The 18,760-nt window shown below is 54.1% G+C and overlaps 2 protein-coding genes across 3 annotated transcripts; one reads left to right on the top strand and one right to left on the bottom strand.

Annotated features, from left to right (window-relative positions):
- Positions 1–5,581: 5,581 nt before the first annotated feature.
- Positions 5,582–15,332, bottom strand: APOA4 (apolipoprotein A4). Of its 2 annotated transcripts, none has more exons than XM_009187351.3 (4): positions 15,315–15,332; positions 8,083–8,181; positions 7,604–7,730; positions 5,582–6,826 (listed from the first exon to the last, which is right to left on the bottom strand). In XM_009187351.3, exons 2-4 carry the CDS (start codon positions 8,129–8,131, stop codon positions 5,749–5,751), a joined length of 1,254 nt encoding a protein of 417 aa, XP_009185615.1. In that variant the 5' UTR covers positions 8,132–8,181; positions 15,315–15,332; the 3' UTR covers positions 5,582–5,748. The 2 variants fall into 2 exon arrangements, with proteins under 2 accessions (XP_009185615.1, XP_003910789.1); XM_003910740.5 differs by lacking the exon at positions 15,315–15,332 and adding an exon at positions 8,477–8,571.
- On the top strand, positions 14,489–17,482 carry APOC3 (apolipoprotein C3). The gene is made up of 4 exons (XM_003910741.5): positions 14,489–14,538; positions 15,154–15,221; positions 15,357–15,480; positions 17,174–17,482. The coding sequence occupies exons 2-4, from the start codon at positions 15,167–15,169 to the stop codon at positions 17,292–17,294; spliced, it is 300 nt and encodes a 99-aa protein (XP_003910790.1). The 5' UTR covers positions 14,489–14,538; positions 15,154–15,166; the 3' UTR covers positions 17,295–17,482.
- The last annotated feature ends 1,278 nt before the right edge of the window (positions 17,483–18,760 follow it).

Below are 18,760 nucleotides of genomic sequence, written 5' to 3'. Positions count from 1 at the left end.
TGTCAGTGATTCAGTCTTTCCTGGTGGCATAGACTGTAGCCTGCAGAAGCTCTGGGGAATATTTCTTTTCTTACTTATTTCTAGTTTTAAAAATACTACTCTCAGGATGACTACTGTTAAAAACAAAATAAAACAAAACCAAAAAATAACAGAAAATAACAGGCGTTGGAGAGACTGTGAAGAAATTGGAACCCTGGGTGTCACCAGTGGGAATGTGAAACGGTGTCGCTACTCTAAAAAACAGTTTGGTGGTTCCTCCAAAATTTAAATATAGAATTCCCGTGTGACCCAGCAATTCCACTTCTGGATATATGCTCAGAAGAATTGAGAGCAAGGACTGGAACAGATATGTGTACACCCACATTCATAGCAGCAGTTTTCACAATTGTTTAATGGATAGTGTTTTCTGTTTGGGTTGATGAAAAAATTTTCAGAAATAGTGGTGGTGGTGGTTGCACAACATTGTAAAGGTAATTAATGCCACTGAATTGAACACCTATAAATAGCTTAGATGGTAAATTTTATGTTATAAAAGTAATACTAAAATGGTGGGGTTTTTTTTTTCTTTTTGTTTTTCTTTTTCTTTTTTTTTTTTTGAGACAGGGTATCTTTCTGTTGCCCAGGCTTGAGTGCTGTGGCATGACCTCAACTCACCCCAGCCTCAACCTCCTGGGCTCAAGCAATCCTCCCACCTCAGCCTCTCAAGTAGCTTGGGCCACAGGTTTGTACCACCACACTTGGCTAATTTTTGTATTTTTTGTAGAGACAGGGTTTTGCCATGTTGCCCAGGCTGGTCTCGAACTCCTAGGCTCAAGCAATCCACCTGTCTCAGCCTCCCAAAGTGCTGGGATTACAGGTGTGAACCACCACACCCAGCCTAAAATGAATCTTTTTTTCTTTTTCTTTTCTTTTCTTTTCTTTTTTTTTTTTTTTTTTTGAGACAGAGTCTTACTCTGTCACCCAGGCTGGAATGCAGTGGCATGATCTCGGCTCACTGAAATCTCCGCCTCCCGAGTTCAAGCGATTCTCCTGCCTCAGCCTCCCGAGCAGCTGAGATTACAGGCACACACCACCAAGCCCAGCCAACTTTTGTATTTTTAATGGAGGAGGGGGTTTCACCATGTTGGCCAGGCTGGTCTTGAACTCCTGACCTCAAGTGATCCACCCACCTCGGCCTCCCAAAGTGCTGGTTAAAAAAAAATCCCATTCCACCGTTTGCTAGGTAATGTACCTCACCATTCTGAAGTGCCTCTTCCTCATCTATTGTGTCTTTGATGCCATGGTTGATCATGAGAATTACATGAGTCAATATGGTAATATGAGGCGGTTTTTGAAAGCATCTCACACTACCAGCATTGTAGTCAGCTTCATTGCCATCCTTGTGTTGAAAAGCTCCACAACCATTGCCACTAGGCATTTCTTATTGACCATGATTTGCAGGGGGCTTTCACCTCCTCATATATTCCCTGTTTTCCCTTCTGTGACCTCCCCTCCTTTCCTACTCTTCATTACCACCTCAAATGCCAGTGCAGGGAATGCACGGAAAAATTGACTCCATCTCTCTGTCTTGTGGTCTCTTTCCGGCCAGTTCCTCTGGGTGTCCTCGTCAACAGCTGGCGTGCACTGTCAGTGACATTTCCTCTCTCAGAGGTATTCTGGGTCTAACTGTTGAACTAACAGGATTTTCACTTCCTTACACGTTCACATACAAATTTGCACATGTGTTCCTTGACCGGGTTGTAAGTACATAATAGTTGAAACTTTGTTGTTGTTGGTTTTTTTTCATAAAATATCTTGGACATCTTCCCATAAATAAACAGATTCCCCAAACCAAACCAGAGTGTTTTGCTTGAACTCAGGCCCTCATGGGAGATCTGAGACCAGCTGTTAGAGAATCTCTGAGGTGGGTAGGTAGAGCCTGTTGCCCAGGTCCGCAGTCGGCTCAGCCACTGGAGAGGAGAGGGGACTGACTGGCCACAGGGGACTAAGTCCACTTGCTAACTCAGGACAGGAGGAAGGCTGCTTTCCTAGGAAGATGGGACCAACCCTAATGAGGACTAATAAGGGTACCTCAGACAAACCAATTGACCAACTGGAACAGGGCAGAGATGAGGGTGTGTCTTCCAAGGCCCAAAGCAAGAGAAACATCCCCAAGAGGGAAGGGGTGTGTGGATCAAAGTGGTTTTTTAATTTTGTTTGTTTGTTTGTTTTTGAGACTGAGTCTTGCTCTTTCACCCGGGCTGGAGTGCAATGGTGCGATCTCGGCTGACTGCAACCTCCACCTCCTGGGTTCAAGCGATTTTCCTGCCTCAGCCTCCTGAGTAACTGGGATTACAGGCGTGATCCATCATGCCTGGCCTCAACCAAGGTTCTTAATTGCTAGCCACAGGAATCTCCTCTGGAAGATATAATCAGAAGATGAATTTATTGACATATTTCCAGGAATTTCGAGGAAATGTCTAGGAAAGCTGGAGTACTTGGTTTGGAAAATAAACAAGAATAAGGGGAGCTGAGGGAGAAACATGGCCACGCTCATGCCACAGAACTAGAGTGATGGGGACGGCTGTGCTGTCACCACTGAGCCAGGATGGGGACAGCCCAGTTTGCCCAGCAGCCACTGCCACGCCTGGTCCCTGGCCTGAGGCTCTAGCCTGGCTGCAAGCTGCCTGTTGCTGCCACACTGTTCCTGCCCACCCCAGAAAAGATTCTCCACTGCCCCTGTTTCTTTGCACCAGTCTGGGGCAATTACATCTGATTTGCTGCGCGTAGGTCCTATGTCCCATGCTGGAGGTAAGGGAGGCTGGAAGGCAGGTAACTGGAGTTGTTCGTGTCTGTAATGGAGGTAGCCTCTGACTCCCACCAAAACTCATCAGCGAGACACTTCCCAAACAAAACAGGAGGGCTTCAGAGGCTGGGAGGGTGTCTTAGATCTTTTGGGCTGCTATAATGAGACACCAAAAACTGGATGGATTATAAACAACAGACATTTATTCCTCATAGTCCTGGAGGCTGGGAAGTCTAAGAGCAAGGCACCGACATACCCTGTGTCTGGTGAGGGCCCACTTCCTGGTTCATAAATGGCACCTTCTAGCTGTGTCCTCGCATGTGGAAGGGGCAAGGGATCTCTGCTGGCCTCTTCTATAAGGACGCTAATCTCGTTCCTGAGGTCTCTCCCCCTCATGACCTGATCACCTCCCACATGTCTTCTCTCCTAATGCCGTCACCTTACAGGTTAGGATCGCAACATAGGAATTTAGGGGGACACAAACATTCAGTTCATTGCAGCAGCCAAAAGAAAAGTTACTACCAAGAGACATCTGCCAGGCCAGTGACCCAGGGGACTGATGAGACATCTTGGTACAGGAAAGAGAAGGCATTCCTCATCCAGGAGGACGAGGACTGTGGCAGGACCCTCAGAGACCTGCAGGATGGCCCTGGGGGTGGTGGGAGAGGTGCACAGGTCTCATCCAGGGTTCATAAATATATATATATATATACACACACACACATTTTTTTTTTTTTTGAGACAGAGTTTTGCTCTTTTTGCCCAGGCTGGAGTGGTGCAACGGTGCAATCTCGGCTCACTGCCACCTCTGCCTCCCGGGTTCAAGCGATTTTCCTGCCTCAGCCTCTCAAGTAGCTGGGATTACAGGAGCCCGCCATCACACCTGGCTAATTGTTTTGTATTTTTAGTAGAGACCGGGATTCACCATGTTGGCCAGGATGGCCTCAATCTCTTGACCTTGTGATCCACCCGCCTCGGCCTCCCAAAGTGCTGGGGTTACAGGCGTGAGCCACCGCACCCGGCCCAGGGTTCATATTAAGAACCAAGTTCTGGGAGACACTGAGGCCCCCAGGGGTTCTGGAGTCAGCCCTAAACCAGGTAGCCCTCAGGTGAGGTCTGAGAGCATCTCAGAAGCTTCCAGACCCTCTTGAAACCCAGCCCACCCAGCATCTCACTTCCTTTTGGTGCCTCGTTGCTCTGTTTGGCCTCATTGGCCCTTTCCTAAAGCCATTCAGTAAACCTTCAGGCGCCTGGTGGGTTTGTCAAGGTGTTTCCCCGTAGGTTCCTGTGCTTCTAGTGGGGGTAGGTATCAAAGTGGCAGCAGCAGCCTTACCGGCCTGGTATGCAGGAGCCAGAGCAGCCTGGGGCAGGGGAGACCCAGGGGTCTGCCCTTGGCCAGCTCTGGCGGCCTCATCAATAGAGTGTGGCCTGGAGGTGAGCGGGAGGAGGAAGTCGTGTTTACCGCAGCACCAGCTATTGCACATTTACTCCGTGCCTGAGGTTAAGTGCTTGACTCCGTTGCTCCATCAAACCTTCAGCACAACTCCTCTGTGAACCGAGGATTGTCATTATCCACGTCTTCCAAAGAAGCTCAGTTATCTGCCCCACATTGCCTAGCAGTCAGTCAAAAAGCCAGGATTCAAACCCAGGCTTGTCTGATTCCCAAGCATCCATCCCTCCCACCAGGCCAGCACCAGGGGCCAGAGGGGTATAGGCCTGGGCCAGACCATGCAGGGGGCCACCACCCTGAGGGCACCTTGAGAGGGAAGGAGGAGGCCCCAGGACACGCTCCCAGGGCCTGTCCCCCTCCTCCTTAGCATGTTCCAGGCCTCTTCCAGGAAAACCCTGAAGGGCCTGCATCCCCCTGTGGAGAGGAAAGAGAGGTGGCTAGACTCGCAGGGCTGGGGTCCAGAGGTAACAGCCAGGATGTGGAGTCCTTTGAGACAAAGGCTTGAACTGGCTCTTCCCTTGGGGAGGTTTTTGAGTCTCTAAGGGTGGGGTGAGAGACCGCGCCAAGGCTGCAGCTGCCCACAGCTGCCCACAGCTGGCTGTGCTGATGAGACTGCTCAGGCCCCCTGACTCTCTGCCCCTAACCCCAGTGGCTACAAACTCGGTCCCAAACTGGCAGGCCACCTGGCAGGAGGCCCCTGGACAGAGCAGAGCAGGGCCCTGCAGGCTCCAGCACCTGCTCCTCCTCTCCTCCCCGGACTCGTCTCGGTCCCCAAGCCTCATTCCTCAATTCTGGATGGAGACCACAGGTCTAGCAGTCAAGACATTTCTGAAATAAACCTTATTGCTTTTATAATGGAACTGGGGTGGGGTGGGTTCAATGAAACCACATAAATAAGGTAAAGGCACTGAAGATCTCATGCAAGGAGGAACCATCTCTCTTGGTGTACCGTGAGCTCTCCAAGGCCAGGAACCCTGTCCTGCTTGCCTCCAGGTGTCCCCCTCAGTGTGAGGCAGAGTTGGGCACACGGCTCCACAAAAGCTGTTTGCTGGTTGTCGGGTGCCTAGAACAATGACTGGCGCATCGGAGGCATTCAATGCATATTTGTTGGCTAAATGAATATAAGTGGGTTGCATATTTTGACTTGGGATAATTTGTGATATTTTTTTCTGCCTCCCCTTAGCGGACTCCCCGTACACTCGCCTCCAGCACACCCTGCCCTTACCTCTCCTGCAGTCTCATCTCCCCAATCCTGGGTGTCTCCTGCCAGGACGCTGCTAAGCTCTGCCCAGTCATGGTTACCTCCCCACCTCCCCAGCTGCAAGGAGGAGTCATCTGGCAACCAGTTGAGGCTAGATTCTCAGCAGCTTTATTGAATATCGAGAGGTGGTGTCACCTCCCACTGGACATGTGTCCTCAAGTTCATACCAGAACTGCTTTGGGACAGACAGACAGACAGGTAGCAGGGCAGGGCAGGTGTCTGCGAGGGTGGGGTCAGTGCACCAGGGGCAGCTCAGCTCTCCAAAGGGGCCAGCATCTGCACCTGCTCCTGCTGCTGTTCCTGCTCCTGCTGCTGCTCCTGCTGCTGCTGCTCCTCCTGCTGCTCCTGCTGCTGCTCCTGCTCCTGCTGCTGCTCCTGCTGCTGCTCGGGCTCCGGGAGGGAGAGGGTGTTGTCCTGGCTCTCTTTCTCCTTGAAGGTGCTGAAGAAGGAGTTGACCTTGTCCCTCAGGTCCTTCTCCAGGAAGCTCAAGTGGCCTTCCACGTCCCCCGCATGGGGGCCCAGCTTCTGCCTGAGCTGTTCCATCTGCTGCACCAGAGCTTTGTTGAAGTTCTCCCCGTAGGGCTCCACCCGGAGCCGGAACTCCTCCACATGCCGGTCCAAGTGCCCGCCCAGCTCTGCCAGCGACTTCTGCAGCCCCTCGGTGTTGCCCCTCAGGTTGCCACGCATGTCCTCGGCCAAGGGCGCCAGCCTCTGCCGCAGCTCCTCCGCACTGGCCGAGATCCTGGCCTTGAGCTCCTCGGCGTTCTTCTTCATCTGGAAGGCCAGGCCCTCGAGCTGGTGGTTGAGCTTCTCCTGTGCGTCCTGAGCATAGGGAGCCAGGCTGCGGCGCAGCTCCTCCACGGTCTGGTCTATCTTGACTTTGAACTCGTCGGCGTAGGGCGTGAGGCGCTCCTTGAGCTCCTCCACGTTCTGGTCGATCTTGGCCTTGAGCTGGTCTGCGTGGGGCCTCAGCGAGGTCTGCAGGCTGTCGGCGTTCTCCCGCAGCACTCTCTCCATGCGCTGTGCGTAGGGGGTCAGCTGGCGCCGCAGCTGCTCAGTCTGCGTGTTGACCTGGGTGCGCAGCTGGTCCGTGTAGGGCTCCAGGCGCTGCTGCAGCTCTCGAACGTTTTCCCCGATCTTCTGGCTCACCTCATTGGCATGGGGCAGCAGCCGGGCCCTCACCTCCTCCAGCTCCTTCCGAATCTCCTCCTTCAGTTTCTTCGAGTCCTTGGCCAGGCGTTCATGCAGCTCGGTGGCGAAGGGCACCAGCTTCTTCTGCAGGTCACCTGCGTAAGTGTTCACTTCTCCAAGTTTGTCCTGGAAGAGGGCACTGTGGGGAAGGGCACAAGGAGGCCACGTTACACTTGGCACTCACGTGGCAAGACTTTGTCTGCTTGTATACCACTCACCTTATGCACACTTGCTAGGACAGGTGAGTCCTCAGGGGTACCGAGTTCACCCTCCCTATGGCGGTTCAGATTGGAGAGGATGGCTGTCACAGACTAAGTTATGACACTGAATTTCTATCTCGGTATCTCCCACAGACTTTGTCTCAGAATCTACCCATCATGTCACCTCCAGCAGTTTGCTTTCCCCTCCTTGTCTGCAGAGGGTGGGACTTTGGGGTCCTTCCCTGAGGGGGTGTGCTGCAACATAGGATCACGTTATGTAACAGAATGTTGTCTTCCTGACCTCTGCCGGGGTCTTGCAGCGACACAAGGTGCTGCTTTCCTTGCCTGTGCCCAGGGGCCTCCCAAATATTCCCAGCTCCCTCCCCTTGATTCCAGTGGGGCGTGTCTTTCTGAAACGTATTCGAAATCAGCTCACATGACATTTTCCTCCCTCCCTTTCTTCCGTGAGCCCGAATGATAGGATGTGGCCATTTGTCAAACTCTAGAACATCAAAGCAAAAGGACATTGCAGGGATTATTCGATCCAACCTTCCAGTTTACATATGTGGATCCTAGGTTCAGAGGCCCAGCCAGTTAGTGGCAGGGCAGTGGGTATCCTAAGCTCAGGGCTCCTGACTCTAAGCTCAACCCTTGCCAATACATTGCACGGTCTTTAAGAACTCCTTGTCACCACCGCACACTGTACTCCCTCTTACTTGAGTTGCTGGGTGAGTTCAGATTTCTGGAGATGTTCCACGGCCTCCTTGGCATTGCTGCTCAGCTGGCTGAAGTAGTCCCACATCACCGTGGCCACCTGGTCAGCACTGACCTCAGCCCGGGCTCCTGGGTGGTAACAGAGAATTCATGAGACCCTGTCTCTTTGTGGCCCCTCTGCTCCAGCTCTGAGCTGCAGACTGGATGATGGCGGGGGTGCCCAATCTGCAATTTTCCCTGTCTGGGCTTAGCTTTTTGGAAGCCACAGGGATATGTGAAACTGGTATAGCACCAATGCCAGTGGGCCCACCACTGGGACTGGGCCAGCTCTCCCGTGAGCCACTTGGCAGCCAGGCAGACCTCATGTCCAGCTGGGGCCTGATGGGCACTCAGAAGTGTCCTTTTGCTTTGGCCCAACTTCCATCCTGCACCACTCAGAGCAGCCGCCTAAGAGCCCCATCCGAAGATAGCTTCTACTCACCGGTGACAGCCACCAGGGCCAGGGTCAGGACCACGGCCTTCAGGAACATCCTGAGCTCCTTGCTGGGCTGGAGGAGTTTCCTGCCACCCTGGATCCTCCCTACAATCAGGGGAGCTGATGAAGAGGTCCTCAGGAGAGCTCACCTGCGCTGCTGTGGGAACTGACTGAACCTCAGAGCCAGCCAGACATTTAAACTCTCTCCCTACCACTGCCCTCCCGGCTGCCCTCCCCACCTCCTTCCCCAGTGTGACTCCACGCTGGAAGGTGACACATTCCCAAGAGGCCTCTTGGACTTTTGTGACCCTGAGACTACGTGGAAGCTGACAGCAGACCGGGGCTTAGGCGATAGTTAGAAGTAGTGGCTGTTCTGTGCATAGGCACCCCCACTACCAACCTCAGCGTGGAAAGGAGGAGGGGAGCGGAAAACGGTGAGAGAAACACCTCGGGGAGCCTCTGAGCCCGGGACTTATGCCTCGAGGCTCTGCTGGCGGCTCTGGGTTTGTGCCAGGCTCATGGGGGGCAAAGTCCACATCTCCTCTGTCTGCCCCAGTGAAGAGAGTTCCCCCCAATCTCCACATCTGCCACTAATGCTGACTCCATCTCAGAGCACCAGACACTAGAGTGGGACCATCCAGGGCTGCAGATAGCATAGGGAGCTAAAATCTAGGTCTCTTGTCAAGGTACACCCAAGAGGAGGGGGCGCTGGAGAGCCTTTGGGCAGATGGGTGCAGGGGACAGGGCCTTATCCTGAAAGGGTTAATTGTAGTGTGCTTCATGTCCCACTCCCAAGCTGTGCCTCCTTGGTCTAGTTATTCAAAGCCCTCAGCCTCAGTCTCTCCTCTGAACAATGCGATGGTTCAGTACATTAAAGAAGACATTGCTTGCAAAGTGGGCAGTAGGATCCTCCCTCAGGCTCCATGGGAAATTGATTCCAGGACAAAAAATCCATGGATGCTCAAGTCCTTGATATAAAATGGCATAGTATTTGCATATAACCTAAGCACAACCTCCCATGTACTTTAAATCTCTAGACTACTTATAATAGCTAATACAACAGAAATGCTGTGTGAATGGTGGTTATACTGTATTGTTTAGGAGACAATCACCAAAAAAGTCTGTATATGTTCAGTATAGGTGCAATTTTCTTTTTCTTTTTTTTTTTTTTTTGAGACGGAGTCTCACTCTGTCACCCAGGCTGGAGTGCAGTGGTGCGATCTTGGCTCACTGCAATCTCTGCCTCCCAGGTTCAAGCAATTCTTCTGCCTCAGCCTCCTAAGTAGCTGGGATTACAGGCACGTGCCACCAGGCCCAGCTGATTTTTGTATTTTTAGTAGAGACGGGGTTTCACCATGTTACTCAGGCTGGTCTCCAACTCCTGGCCTCAAGCAATCCTCCCATCTTGGCCTCCCAAAGTGCTGGGCTTACAGGCATGAGCCACTGCACCCTGCCCAGATGCAACTTTTTTAAAAACATTGTTTTTAATGGAGATGGGCTTTCGCTATGTTGCTCGGGCTAGTCTCCAACTCCTGGCCTCAAGTGATCCTCCCATCTCGGCCTCCCAAAGTGCTGGGCTTACAGGTGTGAGCCACTGTGCCTGGCCCACAAATGCAATTTTTTAAAAAATATTTTCAATCCAAGTCTGGTTGAAGCCATGTGCACAGAAACCAAGGATACAGAGGGCTGCCTATAGAGTTCCTGGCACAGAGTAAGTTCTGAAAAATAGTTGCTGTTATTAGAATAATCATACTGTGTTCCTGATTTGGAGTAAAGCAGGGAGTGTAGCGGAGTGCTCCCTCTTCTAGTGAGAGTGGCAGAGTGAGACTCAGCCCTCTGAGGGGCACCAGGTGGGCCAGAGGCAGGGTGATAGGTGGGACCAACCTTAGCTCCTGCCCTCCGCAGCTTCCTGGGCAGGAGCAGCTGGCTTGAGCAGAATCTCGGGACCTGAGGCTCTCAGGGGACCTCCCATTGGGGGATGGAGGGCAACGGTGGTGGTGCACAGGAAGTCTTCTACTTAAATGTCTAGCGGATCTCTAAATGAGGCTGCATGCATAATCACATACAGACATCCACTGAGAATGTGACACACCACGTCAGTGTGGGTCCCTCTGCCAGACCACACCACTCCCAGTGACTGTGAGGTGACGTCCAGCACATTGCACTATTGGCTCCTGTCGGTGAGTGCAGTGCCTGACAACAGTGAGCTACATTTATTTGTAAAAATGAATGCCATCAGAGTAGACCACAATTGTGCTAACTCGAATTTGCTTTGTGTGCATTTCTTTCCGTTTCCTCAAGTGGCTTGATGTCTCACAGGGTTGAAGGCAGCCAAATGACCTTCTGACTCTGGCACCTCTTCTGCTGGGTACCCGCTGCCCTGCAGTGGTCCCCATGCTACCATGCTGCCTCCTTTTTGATGTAGCCTGTGCCATCTCTCAGTGACTGTTGGGGTCAGATGCTGGAGTCCACTCCTGGCTTTGCATCCAGCCTCCAACACATACTGCCTGTGTGTCCTTGGGCAAGTCTCATAACCTCTCTGGGCCTCGGTTGCCTTGGTGAGACATAACCACTGTACCTGCCTCCCAGGCTGTGAGGATTCACTGAGATAATTATATAATGCTTGCAACAATGTCTGGCACATAGTAAAAATGATCACTGAATGTTAGCCACATCTTACCCCTGCAAGGCTTACCTCCCTGGAACCCATTGGTCCCAACCCTGCTCCTGAATCAGGCACAGTCCAGCTTGCCGTGGGAGCAAAGATCAGTACTCAGTGCTCCTGTCCCCTTCCTCAGGCCAGAGCTGAGGAGGAGACTGAGTCACAAAAGACACCTCAGCTGCAGTTTGACCTCCGGGACTCACAGTCTGAGCAGCAGGTGCCACCAGCATGTGAGAGGTCCAGAGCTCTTCTGTCTCGCCCACCCGCCTGGGTGCACCCATGCTGGGAGCGCCTGCACCATTTGAGCATCTCCGATAGCATCCGCCAGAGTGTGTGCAGATTCACAGAAGTATGCAAATCACTAAGAATCCAGGGACTGGCACAGCCCATGCGTGCACCCACACTCACGAGGGGGCCTGCTGCCTCTCAGCGTGGCAGGGATGTGACCTGTTAATGAATGTATTTACTTCCCAGAGTCTGTGGGCATGTTTTGCATCGATCTGTAGATGGATTTGTTTTGGGGAGCAGGGAGAGAATGAGGGCCCCCTGTGCCCAGTCTTACAGGGTGCAAGTAGCTGATGGGAAGAGCAGATTGCCTTCCAGCCGGGCCTGGTCCTGTGAGTCAGGGGCCTCCACCTTAGTGGGCGTGAAAGGCCTGTGTGATCTCAAGGGAGACATGGCCTCTCCGAGCCTCTCCTTATCTGTACAACCGACAGATGTAATGATTGGTGAGGCAATGAGGCTGATTGCTCAGCATTAGCTACGGCCACCCCTCCTGGCCAGTCACACAGGGATCAAACCAGGGGTCAGTCCAGAGGTCAGAGTCAGGAGCAGACAACTCAGATCCAGCCAGGGACAGACTCAGCCAGGGACAGGCAGGTCACACAGACATGTGCCTCACGTATGCTTCAAGGGGCCCTCCCCTGGGCAGAACTAAAGGACAGCTCCTGTTGCCATAGGAGGGATCTGGGTGAGATACTAGGAGGAACTGCCAGCATGATGATGTGTGATGAAACAAGGGCCTCTGGCCAACAGGTCTGAATCAGGGCTGCCCAGCCCAGACTGGCAGGAAGGGCACGGATCACGGGGGCTTGAGTACTAAACCTCACCTGGACACAGGGTGAAACAGCCCAACCCCAGAGGACCATTTGTGGCCCCAGATAGTCAAATCCCCTTTTCCTCCCATCTACCACTGGCTTCTCCCCAAACCAGTCTTAATTCCAAGAGTGCCATGATGAGAGAGAGGGGCAGCTTAGGCTGACCACCAAGAGAGCCCCCACCGAGGTGCAGGCTGGACTGCTGGTGAGGGGCCACAGGTATTCACAGGTACCAAGCCCTTGGAAAGAGACAAGGCACCAGGCTTCCTGGAGGTGTGCTGCATCTAGCTCAGCACGCTGCCAGGTCTCTCTGCCCACATGTCCTGACCTCCCTGGGTCCATTGCCATGCAAGAGAGAGAGGCCAGGCTCCTCCATACCCTCTGCACAGGTGGAAGGGCTTGGAGGATCTGGGGCCACGGGACCCTGCCAGCCCATTTTAGCCTGCCCAGGCCCATGGACCTTGTTGCCCACCCCTGCCTGGATCTGGGTCCCCACTGTGCCTTTGCCTCTGGGGCTATGGAGCAGGCCACAGCAGAACAGGAAAGGGCGTCCCCAATACCAAATCCTCCAGTGACCACCTCCTCGCCTTCTACCCCATCACCAAAGCCTGCAGCCTTCAGTGACCACCTCCTCGCCTTCTACCCCATCATCAAAGTCTGCAGGAGACTTGAGACGGATTTGTTCAGGGCATGTGACTGATGCGTCTATAGGGGTCTCAGTGCTCTAGGCCGTCTGGTATTTGCCTGGTGTGTGTGAAGACCTGGATTAAGGCTCCCAGCCTTACTACTAATGGGCTGTGCACTTGGAGCCCTTAGAGCCTTAGATTTACAACCTATAAAATGGAGTTAATGTCTACTTCACAGGATTCTATTTGCATTTTAACAGAAAACAAAGTCTTAAGTCAAAGGAATGAATCTCTCTCTTTTTTTTTAGACCAAGTCTAGCTCTGTCATTGGAGTGCAGTGGCGCGATCTTGGCTCACTGCAACCTCCACCTCTGGGGTTCAAGCAATTCTCGTGCCTCAGCCTCCTGAGTAGCTGGGACTACAGGTGTCACCATGCCCAGCTAATTTTTTATATTTTTAGTAGAGACTGGGTTTGGCCATGTTGCCCAGGCTGGTCTGAAACTCCTCGCCTCAAGTATCCGCCCATCTCAGCCTCCCAAATTGCTGGGATTACAGGCATGAGCCACTGTGTGCAGCCAGGAATGAATCCCTACCAGAGTAATTCCAAGTCTCACCCACCGATAAAGAATTCTGAGGGCAGAGCCGGGCCACTTTCTCAGGCCTCTGATTTCATACTGTGGTGTTAGTTACTTCTGAGAGGACGACTTGCTGCCAGAGCTCTATTTTTTATGTTAGAGGCTCCTGCTGCCTGCAGACTCTGCTGTCTGGGAAGGGCACAGCATTGGGAGGGAGAGGGAGGTGTGAGTCCCTCCGTGGTCCCACTGCTTTGTACTTCTCTGTCTCATTTCCTTTTCAGCACCACTCTGGGAAATCAGTATTTTAGCCCCATTTTATCCTCAGAAAATTGAGGCTCTGAGATGTTATCTTTGTGGCCTGGGTCATATTAAGTGCCAAAGGCATCACTTAAGCCTAAGATGTCCTGGCTTCAAGGTCTCAGCATGTGGAAGACAGGCCCCCTCATCCTGCCATCCCTGCTGCGGGTTCACTGTGGGCCCAGGGGACATCTCAGCCCCGAGAAGGGTCAGCCGCCCCTCCTGGACCACTGACGCCCGACAGAACTCCTCTGTGCCCTCTCCTCACCAGACCTTGTTCCTCCCAGTTGCTCCCACAGCCAGGGGGCAGTGAGGGCTGCTCTTCCCCCAACCCCACTGAGGAACCCAGGAAGGTGAACGGGAGAATCAATCCTGGTGGAGGCTGGGGAGGGCCCGAGCCATGAGACCAGCTCCTCCCCCAGGGGATGTTATCAGTGGGTCCAGAGGGCAAAATAGGGAACCTGGTGGAGGGAGGGACAAAGGCCTTGGGCTCTGAGTGACATTGGCCCTTCCCCACCGACCCCTGCCCTGCACTCAGGAGGGGGCAGTGGTGGGGCACACAGGGGTGGGGGCGGGTGGGGGCTGCTGGGTGAGCAGTGCTCACCTGCCCGGATTGAAACCCACAGATGGATGTGCTGGGAGGAGCTGTGAGGGCTCAGCCCTGTCACCAGGCCTGCCGGAGCCACTGCTGCCTGGTCTTCCGTGCCTTTGCTCCAGGCACCCCCCAGCCCAACCCACCTGCTTGTTCTTAAATCTGAAGAAGTTCCTCACCCCTCTACTCCAGGCTGTGTTCAGGGCTTGGGGCTGGCGGAGGCAGGGGCCTAAAATTCCAGTGTGAAGGGCCGAGATGAGCCCGAGGCCCCTGGCCTATGTCCAAGCCGTTCCCCCTCTCACCAGTCTCTCCCTGGGGAGCCAGTCAGCTAGGAAGGAATGGGGGTACCCCAGGCCCACCCCTAGTTCCTGAGCTCATCTGGGCTGCAGGGCTGGCGGGACAGCAGCATGGACACAGTCTCCTGGGGATTTCCCAACTCTCCCGCCAGCTTGCTGCCTCTGGCCGCCCTGCCTCAGGCCCTGGTCTCTGATCAGCAGGTGACCTTTGCCCAGTGCCCTGGGTCCTCTGTGCCTGCTGCCCTGGAGACAATATAAAACAGGTCAGAACCCTCCTGCCTGCCTGCTCTGTTCATCCCTAGAGGCAGCTGCTCCAGGTAATGCCCTCTGGGGAGGGGAAAGAGGAGGGGAGGAGGATGAAGAGGAGCAAGAGGAGCTCCCTGCCCAGCCCAGCCAGCAAGCCTGGAGAAATACTTGCTAGAGCTAAAGAAGCCTCGGAGCTGGACGGGTGCCCCCCACCCCTCATCATAACCTGAAGAAAATGGAGGCCCGGGAGGGGTATCACTTGCCCAAAGCTACACAGGGGGTGGGGCTGGAAATGGTTCCAAGTGCAGGCTTCCCCGTCATTCTGCAGGCTTAGGGCTGGAGGAAGCCTTAGACAGCCCAGTCCTACCCAGACAGGGAAACTGAGGCCTGGAGAGGGCCAGAAAGCCCCCAAAGTCACACAGCATGTTGGCTGCACTGGACAGAGACCAGTCCAGACCGCAGGTGCCTTGATGTCCAGTCTGGTGGGTTTTCTGCTCCATCCCACCTACCTCCCTTTGGGCCCCTCACTAGTCCCCCTTCTGAGAGCCCGTATTAGCAGGAAGCAGGCCCCTACTCCCTCTGGCAGACCCAGCTCAGGTCCCACCTTAGGGGCCATGCCACCTGTCCAGGGAGGGGTCCAGAGGCATGGGGGCCTGGGGTGCCCCTCACAGGACAATTCCTTGCAGGAACAGAGGCGCCATGCAGCCCCGGGTACTCCTTGTTGCTGCCCTGCTGTCACTCCTGGCCTCTGCCAGTAAGCACTTGGTGGGACTGGGCTGGGGGCAGGATGGAGGTGGCTTGGGGATCCCAGTCCTAATGGGTGGTCAAGCAGGAGCTCAGTGCTCACCTAGAGGCCGATCCACCACACTCAGCCCTGCTCTTTCCTCAGGAGCTTCAGAGGCCGAGGACACCTCCCTTCTTGGCTTCATGCAGGGCTACATGCAGCATGCCACCAAGACCGCCAAGGATGCACTGACCAGCGTCCAGGAGTCCCAGGTGGCCCAGCAGGCCAGGTACACCCGCTGGCCTCCCTCCCCATCCCTCATGCCAGCTCCCTCCATTCCCACCCGCCCTGCCCTGGTGAGATCCCAGCAATGGAATGGAGGTGCCAGCCTCCCCTGGTCCTGTGCCTCTTTGGCCTCCTCTTTCCTCACAGGGCCTTTGTCAGGCTGCTGTGGGAGAGACGACGAGTTGAGACTGCGTTCCTCCCGGGTCCCTCCTTTCTCCCCAGAGCAGTTCTAGGGTGGGCCATTTTAGCCCTCGTTTCCATTTTCTTTTCCTTTTCTTTCTTTTTCTTTTCTTTTCTTTTCTTTCTTTCTTTTTTTTTGAGATGGAGTCTCCCTCTGTCACCCAGGCTAGAGTGCAGTGGTGTGATCTCGGCGATCTCGGCTCACTGCAACCTCTGCCTCCCAGGTTCACCCCATTCTCCTGCCTCAGCCTCCCAAGTAGCTGGGATTACAGGCGTGCCACCACACCCAGCTACTTTTTGTATTTTTCTCAGAGACGGGGTTTCCCCATGTTGGACAGGCTGGTCTTGAACTCCTGACCTCAGGTGATCTGCCTACCTCGGCCTCCCAAATTGCTGGGATTACAGGCATGAGCCACTGCGCCTGATCCCATTTTCCTTTTCTGAAGGTCTGGCTAGAGCAGTGGTCCTCAACCTTTTTGGCACCAGGGACCAGTTTTGTGGTAGACAGTTTTTCCATGGGTCAGCGGGGATGGCTTGGAGATGAAACGGCTCCACCTCAGATCACCAGGCATTGGATTCTCATAAGAAGCCCTCCACCCCGACCCCTGGCATGCGCAGTTCACAATAGGTTTCGCACTCCTGTGAGAATCTAATGCCGCCTAATCTGACAGAAGGCGGGGCTCGGGCGGTATTCCTCTGTCACCCATCACTCACTTTGTGCTGTGCAGCCCGGCTCCTAACAGGCCATGGACCAGTACCCATCTGTGACTTGGGGGCTAGGGACCCCTGGGCTAGGGGTTTGCCTTGGGAGGCCCCACCTGGCCCAATTCTAGCCTGGGTATGAGAGCGCTTCTGCTTTGTTCCAAGACCTGGGGCCAGGGTGAGCAGAAGTGTGTCCTTCCTCTCCCATCCTGCCCCTGCCCATCGGTCCTCTCCTCTCCCTACTCCCTTCCCCACCTCACCCTGACTGGCATTGGCTGGCATAGCAGAGGTTGTTTATAAGCATTCTTAATCCTCAGAACCGGCTTTGGGGTAGGTGTTATTTTCTCACTTTGCAGATGAGAAAATTGAGGCTCAGAGCGATTAGGTGACCTGCCCCAGATCACACAACTAATCAATCCTCCAATGACTTTCCAAATGAGAGGTTGCCTCCCTCTGTCCTACCCTGCACAGAACCAGGATGTACAACTCCAGGGGATACTGTTTGCACAGAAAACAATGACAGCCTTGACCTTTCACATCTCCCCACCCTGTCACTCTGTGCCTCAAGCCCAGGGGCAAAAACATCTGAGGTGACCTGGAGACGGCAGGGTTCGACTTGTGCTGGGGTTCCTGCAAGGGCATCTCTTCTCCCAGGGTGGCAGCTGTGGGGCAGTCCTGCCTGAGGTCTCAGGGCTGTTGTCCAGTGAAGTTGAGAGGGTGGCAGGGAGAGCCAGTGGGGACATGGGTGTGGGTCCCATAGTTGCCTCCAAAGGAGTTCTCATGCCCTGCTCTGTTGCTTCCCCTTACTGATTTAGAGGCTGGGTGACCGATGGCTTCAGTTCCCTGAAAGACTACTGGAGCACCGTTAAGGACAAGTTATCTGGGTTCTGGGATTTGAACCCTGAGGCCACACCCACTCTGGCTGAGGCTGCCTGAGACCTCAATACCCCAAGTCCACCTGCCTGTCCATCCTGCCAGCTCCTTGGGTCCTGCAGCCTCCAGGGCTGCCCCTGTAGGTTGCTTAAAAGGGACAGTATTCTCAGTGCCCTCCTACCGCACCTCATGCCTGGCCCCCCTCCAGGCAGGGTGTCCTCCCAATAAAGCTGGACAAGAAGCTGCTATGAGTGGGCCGTCACAAGTGTGCCATCTGTGTCTGGGTATGGGAAAGGGCTGAGGCTGTTCTGTGGGTAGGCACTGGACGGACTACAGGTCAGGCAGGCCTGGGGACCAGCGCTCTATCCACCTTCTGGTAGCTGGGCAGTCTCTGGGCCTCAGTTTCTCCATCTCTAAGGTAGGAATCACCTTCCGTACCCTGCCTTCCTTGACAGGTTTGTGCGGAAGGTCAAACCGGACAATAAGCTTGCTGATACTTTGATAAACTGTTAGGTGCTGCACAACATGACCTGAGTGTGTGCCATATGCCCGCCACTATGCCTGGTACTTAAGTCATCATCAGAGTTGAGACTGTGTGTGTTCACTTAAAACCGTGGAGCTGACCTCCCCTATCCAGGCCACCTGGCCCTCTTAGGCACAGGGGAGGGGAGGAGGCCGGATGCGCTAGAGGTTGGAGTAAGATGCAACGAGGCGCTAGTCTTAGCTCCACCCCTTGGTATCAGCCTCAGTTTCTTACATGTAAAGTGGATACAACCATATCCCCTCCACCGTAGGCCTGCCATGAGATTGAAATGAGAGAGCGTTCGAACCGTTTGGCACAGCACCTGCGTGTAAAGATGCCTGATCAATGTTGTCATCATTACAGTTGAGCTGACTGGGCCCTTGGGACCTGGACTGGAGTGGTGGGGGGGCGGTGTCCTGGGATCCAAAAAGGAGCACAAGATCTCCCCAACAGAGGCTGCTTCCTTTGTGTCCCCACCACCCAAAAGATGTTAGGTCAGAGAGCCCCAGAGCTGCAGATGGCTTGAGTAGGGCTCCACTCTTCAGATGAGAAAACTGTGGCCCAGAGAGGCAAAGGCACTTGGCCAGCATCACAGAGCCAGCACGTGGCAGGGCCAGACCTTGAGCCCAGGTGAGCTGCGAGTATTCTGCTCAGTTGGTGCAGAAAACAGTTTTGTCGCTCCTGTGTCAGGTGTTAGGGACTCCTTTACAGATCTCAGTGGCATCGGTGTATCCAGCCCCACCTGGAGACTGCTTTCTTCTGGAAATTCCCCAGGGCTTCTCTCTGGGCCGAGATCTCAGCACCCGTATCTGGAAAATGTTCCCACCCAGACCTGGCTGGATGACTGCTGTTGTAGCTCTGGAAGGTTAGGAACTAAAACGCCCACCCCTTTACCCAGGGGGTAGTTAAGATACACTGGAGATGGGGACATGGATATGGGCAGATTATCCAGGGCCTGCATGAGTGGGCGAAAGGCCCTGCAGAGAGAGGGTAGGGAACGCTGTAC

This window comes from Papio anubis, chromosome 12, assembly GCF_008728515.1.
Source record: "Papio anubis isolate 15944 chromosome 12, Panubis1.0, whole genome shotgun sequence".
NCBI lineage: Eukaryota > Metazoa > Chordata > Mammalia > Primates > Cercopithecidae > Papio > Papio anubis.
This window is presented reverse-complemented; position numbering and strand designations above follow the sequence as displayed.

What these genes read in the sequence shown, in the direction of transcription:
- APOC3 (XM_003910741.5), top strand. Translation starts at nt 15,167, where the DNA reads ATGCAGCCCCGGGTACTCCTTGTTGCTGCCCTGCTGTCACTCCTGGCC. An exon ending in GTCACTCCTGGCCTCTGCCA is followed by an intron (nt 15,222 to 15,356) that starts GTAAGCACTTGG and finishes CTCTTTCCTCAG; the next exon opens with GAGCTTCAGAGGCCGAGGAC. An exon ending in CAGGTGGCCCAGCAGGCCAG is followed by an intron (nt 15,481 to 17,173) that starts GTACACCCGCTG and finishes TTACTGATTTAG; the next exon opens with AGGCTGGGTGACCGATGGCT.
- APOA4 (XM_009187351.3), bottom strand. Translation starts at nt 8,131, where the DNA reads ATGTTCCTGAAGGCCGTGGTCCTGACCCTGGCCCTGGTGGCTGTCACC. An exon ending in GGCCCTGGTGGCTGTCACCG is followed by an intron (nt 7,731 to 8,082) that starts GTGAGTAGAAGC and finishes GTTACCACCCAG; the next exon opens with GAGCCCGGGCTGAGGTCAGT. An exon ending in GAACTCACCCAGCAACTCAA is followed by an intron (nt 6,827 to 7,603) that starts GTAAGAGGGAGT and finishes CCTTCCCCACAG; the next exon opens with TGCCCTCTTCCAGGACAAAC.